This window comes from Choloepus didactylus, chromosome 13, assembly GCF_015220235.1.
Source record: "Choloepus didactylus isolate mChoDid1 chromosome 13, mChoDid1.pri, whole genome shotgun sequence".
Classification (NCBI taxonomy): Eukaryota; Metazoa; Chordata; class Mammalia; order Pilosa; family Megalonychidae; genus Choloepus; species Choloepus didactylus.
In genome coordinates, this window is record NC_051319.1 from 34,544,587 (window position 1) to 34,566,738 (window position 22,152).

Sequence of the window (22,152 nt, forward strand, 5' to 3'; positions counted from 1 at the left end):
CCTTGGGTAGAATGTCACTGTCTATTATTTGAGTAACTGGAGATATGGGCCTGTGAAGAAGGCCAGGGCTTTTTAAGTGGAGACCAGTTTTACTGTCTAGAGTAGGTTGCAGAAACAGGAAGGGTACTAGAATAGTGTTTCTGCATGAAGCAGATAGTGCGGAAGATTGTGTTGAGATGCCATCAGAAGGAATTTTACACACATCCCAAAGTCTAAGCATTAGGGGATGCACCCACGATCTAATTGGATAATGGCCCGTTATTTGAGATTAAGATGTACATACTTTAGTTAGTTGGTTCTTCTTGTATCAAGAGTTAAATTTGGGGCTTTAAAATTTTAAATTCAAAGTGCTCTTTTTGTTCTCAAAGCTCCCAAATGGCCCTTCATCATTGTGCCCTTGAAGGGAAATCCAATAATTGCCCTTGGCAGTCTGACTCATGCAAGCAAAGGCACAGCCCAGCGTGGGCTGGAGGAGCTCTCCAAGCCTATAACCTCCCTGAGCTGCTTATCTGGATGTTGAGAAGTTCACCTCAGGGAAAATGTAGACTGTTATTTTCCTGTAGGTCGTCCATTCTTAGGAGACATAGCTGGTGTATGTAAGCTCGGTATTTTTTATCATCTGCCAAAGGGCAAGTCAGACCATATCCCTGCTATTGATGGATCAATAAGTACAAGACTAATAAAGCCCCTACAACCCTGTAATCTCCTTTAAGGCCATTCCAGGGAGGCAGCAGACAAGCAGAATAGACATTTGGAATCTCGCCTATGTAATGACAGGTTTGGTGGCTTCTTGGGGCTGAGTTGAAAAATGACAGAGAGGCAAGATCCGCTTGGCAGAAGTGTCATTATCCCTGAGAGAGAAAACTTCCCAATATATGCCAGCCTTTCAAATGAGTAAGTGTGAGTCTCCCCAATGGAGACATCAAGCTTAAGCAAATCAAGTTTACCAAAGGTCAGTTAGGAGGCTCACTCTGAAAGCAAGCTGCACTCTTCCACCGAAACTGAGAGAGGTAGACAAAAACAACATACAATTCGCTGGTCGGTATAATCCCCGCTGCTGTAAGATGTGGCGAGTGTCGAGGAGCACTTCTCAGCGTACCAGGGAGACAGGCCCTGCTGGGATGCACTGCTGATGGAGATGGTGTAGATGCTATCCGTGTACCCATCACAGTCACAGTTATCCCCCTGGCGGCCCCCATTCCCGGAAGCCCAGACGAAGATGGAGCCCTTTCCTCGTCTCCCCTAAAGGAAGAGCCAGAATATATAACAACTGTTATCTGTTGGGATCATCCTCACATCCCAGTAAAATCCCAACAAGCAAATACCTGCATGGAGTTCCCAAAGACCATTATTTGGGGGTCTAGTTTCAACACTAGGTCTTCCAGCATAAATGTTGCCGTTCTCACCGGACTGGGAATAGAAGCCCTGGGGCTCTCAGCCCTGTCAGTCCTCTTCATCTGGGCCCTCTCCCGGCTGGGGCCGAGCAAGCACTTTTTCTTTCATCCTTTTCTTTTTTAGGAAGATTTGTAATCTGGCCTTTAACACTCACTCATACTTCTTCACTCTTTCCTTGGCTTATGTTTGTAACTTTGAACTTCCTGTCTTTCTGCTTGAATTTTCTGGCTGACATAGAATGCCCAAATCAGGCATTATTCAGATCTGCCTTGCAGCTGCATTAAAAAGGACCATTCAGTTGAATGGAATTCGTCAAGGCCACCCTTTCTACGATTTTTCAGTTTGTGCTCTCCGAAGTTTCTACTTTTGCTTCCTCCTGTGGAGTACAAAGCCATAGAATCTATGCAAAAATGCAGTAAACTAAGTGATAGACCAACATAACTGAGGTCTAAGTATTCAAAGGGCACTTGCACAATGGAAGGTAGTACATTGCTATATTTAAGAATGCATATCAGAGCATCCTGAAGAAGTCTGGGTAGTACTATAAAATCCCAACAGCAGCAGGAAAGTAAAAAAGGGGAAAGAAATGCCTAGAAATGTAAGTTTTTTTTAAAGCAAATATCCTAAAAGTAATGATTCACTCTTCAATGTCAGACCCAAACTGAAACACTCTTAGTTCTTAACTTCCATTCCTCTGAAGAATGATTTGAGTCTCTCAATGCATGTAAAATTGTAAAGGGCATTGACTAGAAACACGTAACCATTTCTTTCCATATAAATGTGTTTTTCCCTTCTCCTTATGTCCAAAGGTTAGGTCTCATCTCACCTGTTTGACACCATATTCAAAAGCCTTCTGGGCTAGCCTTCCAGGCCCCTCCACAGTTTTCCCATCATCATTAGGACCCCAACTTGCACTGTAAATATCCACATGTCCAGGATTGAATCCAATTGAACTGGCCTCAATAGCATCGGTCACGATGCCATCCAGCATTCTTATGCCTGAGCAGCAATAAAACAGGTAAGTTGATGTCAGTGCGGACATGTAGGTCTTCATATTCACATTTTTTAAAGGACTCTCAAAAGATTCAAAACAGAGTAACCAGTGGATAGTCAAAATGCCCATTACCGAGAAGCTAACAGCACAAAGAAAGGTACAAGCCACGGCCTCCATAAGCTTTCTTCTCTGCCCCTTAGAGATAACCAGCACTGTGCAGGTGCCATATTTTTCATCCCACTCAAGGCTCCATCCCCAGTATTACCCTTGAGGATGAGGGAGAGTAGCATCCTTGAATTGAGAGGAAGTGCCTATGGTTGAGGTTGATTATAAAACGTCTCCAGTCTCCCCTCCATCCACTACCCTAACAACCTGAAAATGACAGAACAACTTTCAGAAAGATCCATCTGTCTTCCCTCCACATGTCTGCTCATGACTGTACAGCAAATGGCTGGGACCCAGGCTTGCCATAAAAAGGACCCTATAAAGAAAATGTGCAGCTTGCAAAGACATAGAGACAATAGGAAGCTAACAAATAGGGAGAAAACGCTTGTTTCTAAGCACCCAGAGGCCATTCTTTTCTATGTTTGTTAAGAAACATTTCCAAGGAACATGCTTCCTTTTCTTTTAAGTAATGTCAAGGATGAAATCATTGCCATGGAGTTAACTCCTGAGGGGGAATCATTTTTCATCAGGAGAAGGTAGACACAGCAGCTCTTTGTGCTTTCCAACAGGCTGTCGCCCATCATCAGACTCATAAATTCAAGAGCCAGGAAGGCAAAAGTAATTTAAACAGATACAGGCAACTACCCGGTTATTCCTGGCTTTAGGATGATAATGCAATGGAGTGCAGAGCCTTGGATTTTGACATTATTCTTTACTATGGAACAAAGGTTAAAAGAAAAACAAACATGTAATTGACATGACAAGTTGTAGTCACATTTGTAAAAAATGTGTTTAAAAATTCATTTGGGGCTAGAATACCAAAGGGTGAAATAATGAAAAAGAAATCATTGGCCTTGGAATCAGAAGTCTTGATTTTTAGTTCTACACTGCCACAAACTAGCTTTTGCTACATTTGAGAAATTTGCTTCTGATTCCTCCTCTATAAAATGAAAGGATTGGGTGATTTCACAATCTGTAGTTACTTAGTTCATCATGACATAAAAAGTGAATTCCTTTTCTAGGTGATTATATTATTTGCATATTTGCTTTCATTTTCTTTAAATTAGCATGATGCACTTTTAAGATAATAGTATCAAAGGGTCAGGAATGACACTGAAGATTCTAAAAGTGTGCTGTATTAGTAAGAATGTATTATGTATGTCAGTGTGTATTTATTTGTTTTCTGAAAAGGAATACATAACCAAATTGAAGATGAACTCATGAATAGTTTAAGAGGGTTTTACTGTAATTGACATATTCTACCGTTGATGATCTTTTTTTGTTGGTATAATTTTGGAAACTAAATTAAATTAAAACTTCATAGCATAACCAGTAGACCTGAACTGGGGATAGTATAAAGAAGAGAGGCAATTATTACATTCTCTGTAAGCCCTCAAAGATCCACTGTCTACAGTCAGAACACGGACTGTATCAATGGACTGCCTTAATCCCTGCCCTCCTGTTGGGTTCAGCCAACGGAAGACACTGGCAGGCCGTTGAGGGATGAGAGCAGAGTGAAGTAATTGTTCCCCTGGATCCCTCCATGCCTAGAAGTAGCTCCCTTGTTGTATTCAAGGCTTTGCTCCTGCCCACTGGCCCTCTCCTATGGCCACAGCTCTATCTCTGGATTCCACTGATTTCTCCTTCCCCTGGTTCCTTTAGGCCTAAAGGTGGTAATATCTGCCTACATTTGCTAGCCTCCTGTTGGTTTTCTTTAGCCTTGTAAACAGTTCCTTTATTAAATTGTCCTCAATTACCCTTATGGGGCTTACCATGTATTTACTGTAAGGACCCTGACTGAAACAAATAAAGAATCTAAATTCTTGCTATCAAATACTACTTGACTTATAATATAACAAGTATATATTCTTTTTTCATTTTTAAACTGTACATTGCTATAAAATAAAGAACTTCTACAGAATTGAGAAAACAGGGAATGTCTCTGTCTAAATTTACCCTTTCCTTCTGTTCCTAGCACTCAATAACAAGCCCTTCTAAATCTGAATATATAGAAAATTAGATTTGGTTCAAAAGCTGGTAATCATGTCTATTTATTCCCACAAAGATGTGTGGGCTATATTCAGCTATCCATTTTCTAGGAACACAGATCCATTGATTTGCTTGCAAATCACACTCAAGTTCCTACAGCAAATTTTGCATGGAGTTTGTTTCCTCCTCTAGTTGTTGAAAAGAAAAACCCCATCCTATTTACACTGGATGAAGCAAGCCTCAAATTAAGGCACCAAACAACAGAATTCAACCCTCTGCTTTACCTCCAACTTTAGAATTGTATGCAATTCCGACTCCACACTTGCGATTATTTGCTTGCATGGCAATTTCTCCTGCACATCTGGTTCCATGTCTGAGGATATAAAAAAATAAGACTTCTAAAACATAAATGAGGACTAAACATTAACTTTGCACTTGAATTCGGGGTACATGGATATATTAACTTCTTGTAGCCTTGTTGCTGGTTTTCTTCTTATTGGTGTTAGATGAAGTGTGTGTTCAGATAACGGCACTGGTACTGGAGCCAAACTATGGGAGTTCACAGTCTAGCTAGTTGTGATCTCCAGTATGTTACTTAACCTCAAAGGACTATTGTGAGGATCATATGAACTGTTGTATGTAGAGCATTTAGAACACAGGCTGGCATATAGTAAGAACTCGGTGTTAACTATTGATACGATTATGAGCACACTGACATGTTCAGAAAACCGTTTCAAAGAAATTACTTCTGCTCCATACTTTTTTTGGTAGTAAAGTGGCTCTTCACTTTTCCTCCTACTGACTGCCTTGAATTAGGGTATCCTGGACCAGTTCTAGGAGGATATGATAGAATAGGGTCTTCCTCTCAAAACCTCCTCCCTTCCTCTAACCATGCACCAGACCAAAACCTCAGAGGGTTTCCTGATGCCAAGAGGAGTCTGAGTTTTAACAAAGCACTATAGGCTAACTGGGAGACTACGGTGCTCTTGTAACTCTGGATGGAGCCAGAAGTCTGAACAAGGTTGGCTTTGCCATATGAATTCAGTGTATTTGGGGGAAAAAAAAATCAATCTTGAAAATGCACCAAATTCCACTATTCAAGAATCATTTCTGGAATTTGGGAATAATTGTCATTTCCACCATCACTCTGACCTCAGGAGGGCCAAGAAGTCAAGAGAACTTTAAAGTGGATTTGTTTATTTAACGACTTTCTCTCATTGTGGAAACATCTGGGAGCAGGATGAAGGCTGTTGCTGACTTTTTGAAGTCGTTGATCAGACATGCTCACATGGAAGAAAAGAGAGGAAGAGGGGTCAGCTCTGAGCAACTGCATCAGCCAGCTTCTTTTAGACACTACCACACTGGCCATCTACTAATTTAGACTTGCATGGAGTATAAAAGTCCTAAATTGGCTGGGCCATCCAAAATAATTCTGTTTCACTTATCTTTTTTTCCTCCCTAAAGTGCCAAAGTTAATTTCCTGGTCTCCTTCCACTAAATGTTGTTCCTGCTCCTTCATGTTAATACTGGTGAGAAATCCTAAGTTGAAACAATGTAATTGTCATTAATTCAAGGTCTTCCCTGATGTGGCAGACATCTGCTTCCTTTTGTCTCCAAGTGTGTTCCTCTTATGGGTAATGGTCCTTCCTCACTCATAATTCTCTCAATCGTGGATCTGGGCCCCTCCTCCCAGAGTACTTTCAAAGATTGATGCAGATTCTGGGGAAGAGAATTATACCCTTTCCCTGAAATCTTAGCTTTAAGTACCATGTGAGTTATGTGAATCTCACTGCTAGGCAGGATTCTATTTGAGAATGAAGTTGAGCAGAACGAGCAGCACTAGGAGATGGAGAGAGAATGGTTGATGTGATATATTACTCGAGCTCCTGGATTTTGCAATGCCTGAAGCCAGAGCATTCCTTACATGAAATTAAAAAAAAAAAAAAAAAAAAAAAAAAATCTTATTTAAGCTTTGACTTAGGATTCTATTCCTTTCAAATGAAGCTGTCCAAATGAACAGTCACTTTCTGAGACATGTGTAGACATATGAACACATAGAAAGCATCTTATATTTTGTTGATGGATTAGCCTTCTTTAACTTTGTTAGGAGAAATTCAGTTGTATCCTCTGGGAAATGTGCTCCCAGAAGTCACCAATGCCTGTATTCCCATTTACATAGGATGGGAGACAGGGCCCAGGATAGCAAAAGAATCCAATGCTAAGTCTCCAGCCTAAGCCAACAGAATTAGCCTGCTGGCAGATACTCACAGCTTTGTGCCTCTGTCCTAAAAGGAATACAGTATAACTCCACCCACTATTTATCTCTGAGGACTATTTTCTACTGAAAGCTGCAGTGGGATCGTGGTTCAAATATGAATTGATAATTTTTCCTCTTCTCATCCTCACTTTCCACCTTGACACCTTGAGTAAAAGGGAAGACTTTATCAAACTGGTTCTATGTTATTCTTTATAGACCTGAAGCTCTTTTTCTTTCCTTAAATCAGGCATTAAGATAAAAGAACCCTCTATTATTTTAGAACAATGGTAGTAACTGGCTTTTAAACAAGTTGATTTTCTTAAAATTATTCCACAAGATAGCTTAAAGACTACTATTATTCTGGTTAAAATATCCTTGTCACACATGTTATTTAACTAGAAAAATAATCCATAATTGGTGTTGAAATACTGAATACAGATTCATGTCAGCTTAATAGCAAGAGTTACTTGCACTTTTAAGATTTTACAATTTAGTGATTCCTTTTTGGTTTGCAGAAGAACATTCAAATGCTGCTCCCATTAATCTCATTTACATTGCAATAAAGTACAGCCACAGCACAGATAGTTTGGAGAGATAATGCCCTTGAAATTGAGGGACAATGGGTCTCCAATTATAAAGGCCAAGACAAAACAGAGATATTTATTTCCCAAGCCTAAGTGATTTATATCTGACAACATACTAGACTCGTAACTCTATTTTGTATTATACCTTCTGATAAATGATAGGGATGCTACCTTTTGGTTGACAGTCAAAAGGACTCTGAGTGATAGCTACTCTTGTGTCATTTTCAAATAGTACACTCTGAATTGGCTCAGAGAATTGATTAGTCTCTGCTTCTGCTCCTATTGGATCATATTACTCTTGTCAAACTGGATTTCTCACTGAATGAAGAATATACCTCCATTGCTGAATAAGAAGCCTTGATCATCATCACCTTCATTGTCATCATCATCGTCATTATCATAGCACTTATTTAATGTTTTTTATGTACCAGATTCTGTCCAAGCCATTTACACATGTAAGCTCATTTAATCCTCCTAATAACCCAATGAAATAGATACCACTATTCCTCTTTTTTAATAGATGACAAAACCAAAACACAAAGAAGTTAAGTTGCTCAAGGTCACTCAACTATTAAACGGCAGATATAAGATGTGATCTAAATCTGGCTCCAAAGTCTGTGCTCTTAATTCTATAACCATATCACCCTAACTCTATGCTATGTGGAAGGTCCATGACAAGGCTTGGGAAGTCCAGAGTTTTCAGGCATGAAGTAAATATTATTATGTGGCTGCTTCCTTAGGGCTGTTGGACCTTCCTGAGTTAGGAAATAATGTGGCTATTATAAGTGCTGTGAGATTCTTCTTTTTGGGGGGTTGCGGAAGGGAGCCTTGAGCCCCCCTATTCATGAGTAGAAACTCCAGAGAATATCATTTCACCAGGTATTCACCTATCCTGCAGCCACCACACAAGTGGTGGGATCCTGGGACCACATTCAGGAAGGAGGCTGACACCTTCTTCAAGTCTCCTCAGCTACTCCCATATAACTGGGAGCAAATTTCCATCTTAACCTTGGCCAAAGGGATGGAATAAGAATCATCATTTTAACTCCATTCTAAGAAGGGTGCCCCTTTCTTCTAAGCACTTATCACCCATTTCCTCAGGAAGTTCCTTTCAGGAATGTAGGGAGCAGGTGCCTCATCACCCATTTTAGGGGACAAAAGAAATAAAGGCAGAGAAAGATACATGATTCCCCCAAGGTTGCCCTCTATACTAGTAATTGGCAAAGTCAAGACTACCAGCCAGGCAAAAATTACAAGGCCAGTACTTCAAAAGAACAGATAAATGCTCTGGCTGTTCCTGCACTGCCCTGACTCAGAAATATGGCTGAAAATGTGTCTGGATTCATCTAAAAGTTCCTGAGATGGTCCCACTTTCCCCCAAGGGAGGGCCCTCCAGCATCTCCTGTTGTACCTATACTGGAACGTTCCAACCTCTAGAGTGTACTGGAGGTAAAGACCTTTGCTTGAATCCTTTGAAGAAATAAGTGGCCCTGCAAGAAGCAGTATCTTTGAACCCTCCACAAACCTCCCCATTTACCCCAGGGAACATATACACCCAGAAGATGAGCCCGAGTCAATATGCCTCAGCCTCTATCCTTGAGTTCTGCTTGGCCTTCTGGAGGGGGAACCATCCAAAGAAAGAAACAAGTATAGGTCAGTATTACTGTACCAGCCACATGGGAATTCTGAGAGAAAAAGAGAGAGACAACTTGTCTGAACCAAGTTAGTTAATACTCCAAGACAGCCATCCACAGAGAAAGAGAAGCAGTTTATGTGATATCCACGAAGAGCTTTTAGTTGCTTTGTTCTTTGTCCCCACTCCTATCACCAACTCCTAATTTTGACCTTGACTTTGATCTATTTTGGTGCAAGTCTCTTCTGAGTGGATCAAATGAAGAAGAAACTTTGAATGTCCTTTGAAGTCTATGAGGGATATCATTATGAACAAAGATGAGTTCTTAAATGCACATGGACATTTGAGTCCACATGTTTAGAGGGTGCAATTTCTTTGGGACTAGTAAAGAGGATTGGAGGTCTCTTATCTTTGGAACTTTCTTCTGGCCTCCTGCTTTGGAAGGTGTGATTCTTGGTCTTCCCCATCACCCTGTGGCTGCTAAGGAGAGATAGCTAACTTAGGAGTCAGATGCTATTCCCCTTTCTCTTCCCTTTAGCTCTAAAATACCCAGCAAGGACTCAGGAGCAGGCTTCTAACCAGTCCAAGGCCCTGGAGACTGGGTTAGATTTGGGGGCCAGACCTCAGGGTGCCTTTCACTTGTCTGGTGTCTGTGTATGCTCTTCAGGAGGAAATGGTAAAGGTGATTATAGCCACCACCAGAAGTTGCGGGGATTTGTTATCTTGATCATCTATATTATTTAAATGACTAACATCAAGTATGTTGTTAAAGTGAAAGACTCAGAGGAATTTCAGGGGGTTGGGAGGCTCAATTTACTTACTCTTTATGTCCCAAACATTCTTTCTAATGCTGCAACTCTTTCAATAATATTTAAGGGGAGAATTCATTAATATAAGAAAAAAGTTTAATTGAAATAAGGTTCTATAAATCAAAAGGAGTATAAAAATAAAAGCTTTCTGTTTCAAAAACTACTAAACATTGTGATATGGAAGGTATGCATTAACATTTTCTGAGAGCTGAAAATGGCTCATATTTATAGTATAATTTTCTCAAATAAGATAGAACAATTTCAAAGTACTTTATTCTGAAAAAAATGCACATTTACTCACTTGTTCTCATTTGTGGGATCATATCTGGGAAATGGATCATGGTCATTATCATTAAAGTCATAGCTAGCCTCTGGATCCTAAAAAGAAAACAGAAATAACTCAGTAGCATCATAATAAAAGTAGAACTTCCCAAGCCTTCTGTTCGTATCCCATTCCCAACCTGGCTGACAGCTCAAAAGTCTGCATTTCAGGATTTCTTGCCCAGTTGCTGATCATAAACCAGGCAGAGATGACGAACACAATAAAGAGAGCCAGCATCCAATTCTCAGTGAATCTTATCAAATCTATACCTCACAGAAGCTCACAGGATCTTAGAGCTGGAAGGAAGCAGAGTTTACTTAGTCCAACCACCTGATTTTTCAGATGGAAAAGTGAGGCCCAGAGACGTTAAATGACTTAGCTAAGGCCACAGAGCTTGTTAGTGACACTTTGACACCCATCTTATAGGTACAAAGATGTGACTGTGAGGCGGGTCTCAGGTTCACCATGATCTCCTTCAGCTTTCCCAGGTACCCTAAACAATTAATTTAAGTAAAAGGAGTAAGCTTGAAAGTCAAAAGTAGCTTCCAGGTCCCACCCCTTTCTCCCACCAGATTGCTGCACTTAAACATTTCCCACATAAGAATTCTATCACTGCTTCTGCTGCTTCTCAGTGTTATTTCCATGTCTTTCAATAATTCCTACTTTCTACTCTATACTAATCTTTTTCATCCCTCCTTTCCCTTTGATCCTTAGCTTTAGAACATGACTGGGGCATGTTGGATGGGTAGAAAGGGTAAGAGAAAGACAAGGAATAATCTTAGAAAAAAATCCACCACCCTGATAAAGACCTAAGAGAAATTATGAGGAATTTCATAAACATACAAACAGTTTTCATTTGTTTATTTTCACTTTTCTAGTAAAATTTCTTTTAGCTTGGCAGTTTTGCACTGTAAGGTGTACACTTTGAATTTTCATGAAGAGAATCACAGTCACACAACTTCACAATGTCAGCAATACTAATCCTTAAGTAGTATCAGGAGGAAGGCTATGAAAATGGTTTCAGGCATCAGACTTGATTTGCTTGCCCCAAGGACGAGTGGCTCAGGCCTCAATGGCTTTTATTAATTTATTCGGTATAGTTACCCCCTACCCCCACCCCAACACACATGCTTTTGTAAATCCCTGGCTACACTGAGTTTTTTAAATGCCCGCTGGTACAAAACAAGTTCATATGTGCTGGTGGGAGGGTGAGGGGACAGACAAAGCCTTGGCTCATTATCACTGTGGCTGAGGTCAGAGCAGCTTCCTGCTTGAAAGGAAGGAAACCCTTAATTGCATGTCTTTGTAGAGAGCCCCCAGACTCACATAATTGGCATAGATATCTGTGTGATTCCATTCCAAGCCATCATCCAGTACAGTGATAACAACTCCTTTGCCTGTGATGCCTTTTTGCCAAACAGGTATCACATGGAGATCCAGCTTTGGCAGAGCTGCAGTCATCCTTGTATCTTGCTGGTAAAGAAAAACAAAGAAGTATTGGTAAAAACATGATTTGCTCACTGCAAAATGAGAATGTAAGCTCTGATCTGGAGACCCATGTTTCCTTTTCCTGGGTCACACTATTCTTTAGAAGAAGAAAATAAGGCTAAATAGAAAAAACAGTGAGGGTAGAGCCATGTGAATCAACAGAGTGCTGCCCTTTTCCCAGTGTTCAATGGAAAATCACTTGAAAGAATGAATCACCTTGAGCCCCTTCCCTTAGAACTACATGGCTCCGAAGAAGTTTGCCCCTAATTTTCTCTAATTTATAATGACATGCTCAAGCTTTTCGTCTATCAAAGCTTTATCTGATGTCCCATGTTTCCATTGCCTCAAAAACTCTGAGCCTCTATTGCCACATTGATATCCCTTTATATTATCTGGTGCACCGTCATTCATGGATGTTTTATAACTTCTCTTCTAAAAGCAAAAGCAGAACCTGGAAAGTCCAGGAGACTGTAGTCTCTCCAGAACTTGTAATTTAATTGCCTATTTCCATATTGCCTGTGTGTGATTTAGGGAGTAAGAATATGTCAGAAGAGATTTAGGGTTTTCTTTTTCAGATAATTTTTCTGAAACTTATAGTGTGTGGGACTGTAGGAAAGAAGAGCCGTGCAGAAAGGGAACACAGAGAAGAGAATATCTCTAACAAGCATGTGAGAGACACATAAGAATATTGCCAGATATCTGGTGAAGAGGTGAGAAAGCAATTTATAAAAACAGCAATCAAAAGTGTCAATGAATGGATGCCCTCTTGCTGATGCTTCACAGAAAGAGATTTGGAAAATCAAGAACTTACCAGAAGTCTGGAAACCACACACAGATTGTTGGCCAAAGCAAGAACAATTATAGAGTATGGTTGTTAAGAGCATAGCCTCTGAAGCCATGAATTATGGCCCTACCACTAATAGCTGTGTGATCTTGGCAAGTTATTCAACTGCCCAACGTATCTGTTTTTCCATCAGTTAAATGGGCATAATTATTATATCTTCAACATAAGGTTTCTGAGAGGACTAAATGGGTTAATTCATTTCAGTCACTTAGAATAATATTTGGCACATAGTAAATTCACAAGTATTCAATAATTTCTGCTTTCTCCACTTGACACCCACATACCAACAAGACTAAATCTAGACATCTGCAAACAGATTTCCCTTGTGATTCTTCCTTTAACCTAGTTTAGGGAATCTCAGCTGTGGCATGTAAGAATTGCCACTCTGTGAGTGATTTAAAGGGTTCTCAAAAGTAACTTTGACCACATATGATTTTTGCTGTGAGTACTGTTTTTGGGACCCCTAACCTACAACATAAGGCAAGAATCTTCCGCACTTACCCCAGATAAGCTTAATAGGACAAAGAGGCAACCACCCCTCCTCTTATAATAGCTAAAGATCTGTTTCAGACATCCTCATCCAGCAAAACAGAAGATCCAAAGATCATAGATGGTCTCATCAGCCCTAATCTCCAGATAACATAGCCCTCTGCTGAATTATCCATCATAAAAAAATATTCTGTCATGTAGATGCAACAATATAAAAGCCTGGGTCCCCACACAGCCTTTCTGTAGGTACTTACCAAGTACCACTGCTGATTCCACATTGGATCATTGAAGAGATTTAGTGCTGAGTCTCTCAGAGCTGAGCGTTTACTTCTCTTTTTTTCATACTGTTGCTCAGCCCATATCACCTACAAGGATTTTTATAGCAAAAAAATCAATAGTCAAACAGCCACCTCTATGCGATCACCCTCTAACTACCATCAGAGTTCAGGCAGCTCCACAATGTTTTCATTTGACCACAGCTCAAACTGGCATCGCAGTGAGAAGAAGGGATTGCCCACTGGAGAGATTACATTTCCTCTATTACGGTAAAGTGTACCTTTAGGGGAAGGAAAAGCAGTCAATGAAGTGATGATTCCCTCAAATTATTTACACTGTGCTTACAGTGCAAGTAAAGGGTCAGCATACTTTTATCAGTAAATGGACCATAATACCTATTTTTATATTGAAGTTTCAGGGCTCTGTAGCTGAAAATTTGTCCATTTTCATGGAATGAGCCCACAAGCTAAGGGATTCCAGATTGCTGTCATGGTGATCTTATGGCTTAATTTCTCTTTCTTTACATAGGAAAGGTAGAAATCACAAATGTTACATAAAGATGATAAAGGGGCTATCTTTACAAACTTGAAACTCTGGCTTCCCTGTGCTTAAGGGTATTTAATATAAGAAACAGATCCAGGATGATGAATGAACACTTCTCGCCATGCACACTTACCATTAATTCAGCCTCATGTATTATGCAAAGAGATCTGACAATATGAAAATTACCTGCCTGCATTTATGGCATAATCCTATTATACTTGAGGCTCTGGGAGGGCGAGGGGCTGCCTTGTGGTTATATTCACGACAAGATAATGACATGCTCTTATTTTGCTGGGCAACATGACTATTTCCTACCCCAAACACATCTTCCCTGTTGTATCCATGATGGCAGTCCAGTGTGTGGTGAGATATTGTTAATGGGAGAGTTTTCATGAGCCAGATATAGAAATAAAAACCAAAAAATAATTAGTAACTATGGAATAAAACCATCCACTATGACTGCCCTGAATTTTCAATTAGAAAATACACTGCAAACCTATTATAAACATTGGGACGGACTTGAGAGCTAGAAATTAGTCAGTATAATTTATTTTTAAAGTGTCTGTATTTTCAAGCTTAATTGTTTTGGTTTAAAATACCCCAATGCTTGGAATACACTGTCATCTGGGTTGGTCTTTTGGAAGTCAGCTGCTAGGGAACAAGTACTAATTTTTGGAGAAATGGGTCACTTACATTTGGAGATTTCATTAACAGACTTGTAAAGATAGCCTATTCCACAGGGCTAATTTGAAAGAATATTATTCCCCACAAAAAAAGAACAATAAAATGAAAATCAATGGCAATTTTAAAAAATGAAATATTAGAAGAGGCACTCTGCCATATGATCAGATAAACATCCAATTGTAGGAAACAGTGTTATGATTAATAGTCATTACTCAGAAACCCATATTAGTCTCTAGAAAAGCAGATAAAATGGGACAGAGCAAATTGGTGGTGTCTTTCTATTATGTATATACTAGGGATCGTGTACTTAATTGTAAATAATCCGTTTGATCTGGGGAGAGCATTAGAGATCATCTACTCCAGCATTCCACTGCAAGCTTTTATGTGCCCCAAGCTAAAATAAAAGTATTCTGGGGGATAATATTTCTTAGAATTATATAGACTCCTTTTTGTAGGAAATTATGTTGCAAAGTAAGCTCTTAAAATTCTTAGCTCTTCTTCATTATGTCTTGTGGTCTCCACCCCCTGCCCAAATCAATTAACTTTCAATGAGACATCTAAAGAATAAAACTGTGCCATCTGCTCTTTTTAGTGAGATACTGAGTAAGAATAACAGACACATATGCTTCACTCTATCTAAATTTTCTCTTATGGAGACGAAAAGTGAGGTCAGTCTGATTTTTTGTGCATTAATGATTGACATGCACTTATTTAGAAAGAGAAGGAAATCTCTCTTCTGCTTTGCCCAAGGACTAAACCTAGGCAAGTCATCTAGGTTTACAGGAAGTCGTCCTACTTTTCAGACCCCTCATACAATAAGCCACCTGTCTTTTAGAAAGGGGGTAGGCAAGACCTCATGGGACAAGAAACTTGTAATGTAAAATTCAAGACCTCCAACCTGGTCTCCCACATCTAGGAATAATCGAATAATCTGACTCAAAAGCCTAGCAAGGACGCTTACATGGGTCGCTAACTGCGGTCCTGATATAGCACTACTTATTTGGGTGTGGTTGCTTCTCTTAGGATATTGATGAGTCAGTCCTAATCTTTCCCCACCCTCAACAATTGTCCTTAAAAAAAAAAAAAATCTATCAGTTGAACAAGAAATAAAACAGCAAATTATTTCACAGGCTTCATGAATTCCAAATACTTTCAACAGTTCAATCACCATTCTGCCACTTATAATTTTTTTTCTGGGAAGTTGAGAGGATGTGTGCTCTCTTCCAGCATGTTTCCATAATTCCCTAGGTGTCCTGGGCAACACAAATCATGTGTATAGATATCAGGCCAGCCAGGAGAAACTTTCGCAGTATGATAGCTGGCACGTTTTCAAAAAAGGCAACATTGTGTCTGCAAATTGCAGTACTCAACACAATCAACATTTTCTACCAATATGTACACTGGCCTTGAAAATAGACTTCAAAAGTAAATATGTACGTTAAATGTGCATTCAAAGTGACCCCACCCTTTTTACCTATACTGTATTTGTTCTGGACATTTACTGTTTTTGCCTAAACCTTGATTCTGTACACTAACCAGGATGAAAGAGGATCAAATGCTTTGTATCAAACGATACAATGCTTAGTATTTACCTCATGAAGTTACAGATTTAGAGTTTTTACATAAATACTAGTCCCCTATATAACCAAACAAAATAGGAATGGCAGAATGTTTCTCAGTTCCAATGAAATATTACTGAAAGCAGGGTTCATATATTATACTTCTTTGGCATCCCTACATTGGATATTAAAGTATTTGGTAAATAATAGGCACCTAATAAATAGTTGTTGATTGATTGTATCAACATTTTCATTAGTGCTGCCACTTAGTTTGCAGTATTCACTTTCATACTCTTACCTATCTAGTCTAACCTCAATATTATGTGAAATTACAACCCTATGGAGAGAAACACTACAGGTAAATAATCCTGATCACAATAAAAGAGGATAATAGTTGGAAAATGTTTTTGCTCTTTTTGGAAATCCTAGAGAAAGCAGTTAAGTCAGGTACTAGATCAAAGACAAATGCACAGCACTTACACGATCATCATCTGATAACCTCTTAGTGATATGAAGGGCGCTCCTTCGAGACCTTCGGGGATGGTTTTTATGTTTGAATAAGTAGTGATTTTCAAGTGATCCAATCTATAAAAGAAAGAAATTAAAATAAAAATCCACTTTCTAAAAGAAGTATATATGGTTTAGTTTGAAACTCAACTAACTTTGAGATAGATAACTTTTATTAAGCCCATTGCTTGAATTCAAAGTTAACTTTTTCCTCCATGAGGAAGGCAATGATAGAGGCCTTCTATCTCCTGTCAATGTGTTGAGTGAGACAACTCTCAGGATATTATCACTTGGGCTCACAGTGTACTTGTGGGGCTGGTGGTACCTTTGTTTCACACCTTTTACAGGAACCGTATTTGTTTTTCTATGTATCAGTGTAGCCTATGTAGACATTTCTTTAAAAATACCCATTTAATCAAATTTATTCTGGAAGAGAACAAGAATTTGTAAATGCAAGCAAACTCCTTCAGCACTATATAGGATCTGTGCCACATTCAGCTAAAACAATTCATTGTTGTTATAAAATAGGCCATCAAGTCCATGGTGATAATTATCGTCAGTTAATAGCAGTGACTATGTGATTTTCCACTAGTTCAAGGCTTTTGGGAAAAAGCATGCCACATTTAGGACAAGTGTTCCACTTGAGTGTGTGCAGACCTCTTCGGGAGTCTATCAGTACCATTCAGTCCATTTAGAACTATGTTCATTATTCTCTTAAAATAGTATTCCTTTACTCAAAATAGTACTTCATTCAAAGCTATCAAGTCCTGTAGAGTCCCTGTATATTTTAAATTAAGAGACAGTCAATTAACATGTTCTTTCAGAACAAGCATGTTCTTTAAATTTGTGGTTTTCATCATTTAGAGAATTTTCAAAATAGAGATGATTGGGCCCTGCCCCAAGCCTACTGAACTTAAGGAAATGAATGTGCTATAAGCTATAAGCAGAGTTGGGAAGGAGGTCACCAATGCTTGGTTCTGTCTCTCTTATCAACTTGTTTTGCTCCTGGTCACTGGTCACTCTTTAATCTTAGCTTTATCCTTAGGACATAAGAGATCCCAAGACAGCGATGCTATGTTTGTGTAAAAGGAAATAAGCAAAACTAAGAAAATACTAACAGTCTTTTGGAAAGAATTATTATTTTAAAAATTTTCATTATTAATACCATTTTAACTGGAAATAGCTGGAGAAATCATATGTAAATAGATTTTTTCCACTGCTTTAAAGCTTTCTGTGACTATGCCATCTCCTCCCCAAAGATCCCAGCAAAAATACTGATGTATTGATTTTTAGTTTGGGGATTTATATTTGCTTATTTTGAAAGGAAATTTCCATAATGGATGGTCCATCATTGGATACATGTCTGTGGCAAGGTGAGTATGGGAAGAGGGATTTATGTTTTGTTCTCTTCCCCAATCTCCTTCCACAGTTACCATTCATGATATTGAGCCTTATCGTAGCTGCCCAAGGGATATCAGATTAAATCCCCAGATTTGATTCTATAGGACACACAAGTTTCTATATGCTTATAGTACCCACCAGTACAGCTCCATCTGCTACTCATTCTCTCTTTAGGTACCAACAATTCCCAACAAATTATTTGCAGTTACATTTATTACTAAGCTTCTTTGTGTCTACCTGTCTTCATACAAGTTGTTTCCTATGCCTGGGGTACCTTCTCCAATTTCACCATGTTCCCCTGGTAACCTCATACTCTTCTTCCTAAACCTTGTGCAAATATTTTCTCCTTTGGGCAGTCTTCTTTCATCCATCTCCAATCCCCTTCCATCTTGATTCCTTCAATCAATAAAAACTGAGACACCAGGTACAAGTTCTATTACTACACAAATGGCATTCAATTCCAATCATTTGTTTCTAAACCGGTTTCCTCTAGACGACTCCTTGAGGATGTTTCTTTCCTTTCTTTTCATTCCTCAGCCCCTAACACCAAATCTGGAACGGATCAATGGTCGGGCAAAAGCACAAGGCTCCATCTGCAACTGGGACACCGGGAATTCAGTTTGTGTACTGGCTTTCCTGCCGGGCATTTCAAAGACAACATGGCTCATAAAGTTGAAGAATGAAGCCTCTGGCAAGGAAAGGCGCATTCCTCAATGAATTCGATCTATGGACTCACCAACGCCCACGCTGATTACTCATCCGTGACTTCAGCTGCATCTACCACTACCCCCATAAAAAAAAAAAAAAAAAAAAACCGCGCCAAAATGTTTTAAAACTCCCCCCTCCCCTTGTTCGACGCACACCAACTTCCAAGGCAAGGGAGGGGGCTTGAATCTGAGCCAAGGAAAGGGAAAGCTCTCGATTAAAACTCGCACCCGCTGGGTCTCCTCGGGGTTGCGCAGCTAAGCAGCCCCTTCATCCTGCCTTCTCAGAGTCCTCCCCATCCCCCTTCCAGCGATCTATTAGCGCAGCCTCCACTTGGACCAGCAACAGTTACCATCACAGACTGAAACCCCAGGGGAAGCGATTACGCACTTAGCTAAGGAACAAGAAAGAAACAGGTCCCTTTCTCACAGTTAATTCGCGAGTTCGACTCTGCAGTGGGACTGGTCGAACAAGTTGCGGTGAAATCCTGGAACTCCACGGAGAGGCATGGAGAGTCGGTCCCGGTGTGTTTCACCCACCTCTTCTGGCGCCGGCTCCCTAGGCCTTCCACTGACCCCCAGCTTCTTGGACTCGTGTCCTGGCCGCTGACTCTCTCCCACCACCCTGGGTGTGCCCCCGAAAGGCTTGATCGCGGACACCCCCAACCAAGCCTGCTTGGCTCCTTGCATCAGTACTTGAAACTGATACTGCCATATTGAAAAGAAGGAAATAGCCAGTTCCTGACGCAGACCGGCTGGGTCCTGGAGGACAGAACGCACCGCCTCTCCTGGGGACACTTGGGTGACGAGAGCCTGCGTGCTCCTCAAGTTCCCTGAACAAGTGTGGAGGGATCGTTTTTCCAAATCGCGCGGGAACGGATTTCAATTCTAAAACAGACAACGGCAAGAATAAGCTCTACCCAGCTGCAGCGGCTTCCTTCTGCCTGGCTGCGCCCAGCCCAAGCAGTAAATATTTCAAGCCTCTCTCTCTCCAAGCGCGCCACGGACAAAAGCTGGAGAAGCTCCTTGCTCTTTGCCACACTGGGCGCAGGGGAGTGCAACCTGGGGCTTGCCCCCAGGAGCGCACTCCAGTCCCTCCGGTCTTCTCGAGCCCCAGAAAGTTTCTTGAAAGTGCAAACTCTTACCTGACCCAAAAGGTCATAGCCCAGCTCCTCTGCAATGGCCGAGGCTGCCTCTGGTCCCCCGGGAATCTCTGCTGCCCATTCATTGACAAACTGCCTCTTCGCTCCTACACTGTTCAATGCACACCAAGCGCAAAAGAGGGCGAAAACAGTACACTGTAGAGTCCAGGCTTTCCACTCCATGGCACACATACTCGCTAGCACACAAGTAGAAATGAGAAAGGGAAGAAAGGCAAGATAGGAAAAAAGCCAGAAAGACTCGCCCTTCCCACCGTCGGGCTCTGGACCACTTCTAGCTCTCGGTTGCTCTGGAAGGAGATAGGAGGCGCGCGAGCAGAGGCTGGGCGGCGGCGAGCGCTCAGTGCAGCGCTTTGGTCTACAGGCTGAGTGGAGCCCCAGCTCTTGCAAGCTGGAATGGAAATGAGTGTTTACACGTCAAATCGACGAAAGCCATCTGTTGACGTCAGATCTACCTGGACTGAGATCTGAATGGTATTCCCGGCGGGGCGGAGAAGCGGCTAAAATAAACGGGGAGAGATAAAGAAAAAGAAGGAACCGTTTGCTGGGATCGGTTAACTCTGCTCCCTGTCTACCAGTACATTCTGTAGCCTTGAGAAACATCTTCCTTTTTAAAAAGAAGTGCCCCATTTGAATATAACTACCGAGAAGCAAAGGCTGTGGGGTGGGGAGGGGTGGGGCATTTCCCCTCCCTTCTGTCCGTTCTTTATATTTATTTGCTTTTCTCCATGGCCGGGAGGGGAGAAAGGATTCTTATAATGATCCTGTGGTTATCAGCATCAGCTATGATGAACAGGACTCTTGGGTCTTTCAAATCGGACAGAAGTGGGGAGAGCAGAGAAGGAAGATACTACTGTCCAAATTCTGTTGTAAATTGCCTAAGAAAATGAGTGCATCTCCAAGACAAGGTTAAAGCAATCCTTTTTAAAATTTATTTTTAATCATTGCAACCGTCTTAGTTTACAAGTTTACTTCTTCCACTATTTTTCACCCTCAGTCACAAAGTATTAAAATTTGATTCCTGGTATTGCAGAGCACTGTAAAATCACCACCTTTCTAGTGCTTATCAGAAAAATAATTAATCAACAGGGAGGTCTAGGGTCCCAAATGCTGTATTGACTCAGAAAGGGAAAGAGCTCTTCACTTTGGTGTTGAAGCTAAGCTGTGCCATTACTTTCCCATTAGACTCACCATGTCTGTCTGTGGAAGACTCTCATCCTGTGGAAAGAGAATAAGCAAACCTCTGAATCAAGCTCCCAGAGGGAAATGAGTTGCGTACCATGGCGGAACCTATTCGGATTTCGAGGGATCGAACCTGATGGGAGATGCCCCTAGGGTCTAGGATTCAGCACCGATGACTGGACAGCGACACGCACGGGGCAGCTGCCTAAGCTGCTGCTTCCTTCCGTGCACCAAGGAACGCGGCCCTTCTGCAGCTGGCCAGAATCAAGCTAGTTTCCTTTTGATCTGTGCCTTCCTCCTCTTCTGAATTTCAAAAGACTGCAAGGGAGAAACGTGGTTAGGCTCATGATCTTGTGTCGAGCTCGCGGGAACGCGTTGGACTTAGCCCTGAAGTAAAATTGCAGCGGGGTGAGAGTGAGCAAGTGTGTCGCGTCTAAGGACGGTTTCTTCTCCTTCTCCTTTTTAAAGCTCCCATCCGCCAGGTGGAGGGGTGGAGGAAGAGGGCACAGTGTTCTAGAGAAAGAAAGAAGGACAGAGATTGGGAGGAAGGCATGTTAAGGATGTGAAGAAAGGATGCAAGAGATATTCTCTACAGGAAGTAAATGAGACAGGACTTCAGGGGATGGGACTCAGTATTAATAATTCCTCATTTGCCTCCATGTTTGAAGAAATATGAACTATATAAAAAATTTCTTTCAACTTAAAGTTTCTTAACTAAGCCATGTGCAGTTAAGTCTTTTACAATGTGTGTAAATCTCATTGACATGTTATGGAATAGGTTCAGATTGATTGCTCTGCTCTCTGCTCTGTAAATCCACATGCGTGTGTTAATGGCTTCGTGAGCTGTCTTCTTTTCACTTCATTTCTCAGCCTGAGTTGTGGCCTCAAGCTCTCTAGGGTGTTTCATTCTCAGAGCAGACAGATGTTAACTGCGTGCCAGCAAGGCCAATGAGACCCATGACAAATGCTTAATGATAGGTGTGGTTAGAACAGGAACATGTTTGTTCCTTTCTTATTATTGTCCAAGAAAATCATTTAGCTGAGTATTGGCAAGAAGGCCAATGTCTTATAAATAAGAAATTTGTCTTAAAAGGAACACCACACAGAGCTAGAATAAACATTTGAGTGATACACTCAACAGAGCCAATTAAATTCTAACAGTGAGAA

The 22,152-nt window shown here is 40.8% G+C and overlaps 1 protein-coding gene across 1 annotated transcript in view; it reads right to left on the reverse strand.

The window, feature by feature from the left end:
* Positions 1-19,968, reverse strand: part of PCSK1 (proprotein convertase subtilisin/kexin type 1) — a 38,141-nt gene extending 18,173 nt beyond the window's left edge. Inside the window, exons 1-8 of the mRNA XM_037801439.1 lie at positions 19,789-19,968; positions 16,512-16,616; positions 13,224-13,334; positions 11,475-11,621; positions 10,128-10,204; positions 4,828-4,916; positions 2,222-2,394; positions 1,030-1,242 (exon numbers count right to left, since the gene is read on the reverse strand). Of these exons, the coding sequence (XP_037657367.1) occupies positions 1,030-1,242; positions 2,222-2,394; positions 4,828-4,916; positions 10,128-10,204; positions 11,475-11,621; positions 13,224-13,334; positions 16,512-16,616; positions 19,789-19,968 (1,095 nt within the window). The remainder of the gene's footprint in view (positions 1-1,029; positions 1,243-2,221; positions 2,395-4,827; positions 4,917-10,127; positions 10,205-11,474; positions 11,622-13,223; positions 13,335-16,511; positions 16,617-19,788) is intronic.
* Positions 19,969-22,152: the final 2,184 nt, after the last annotated feature.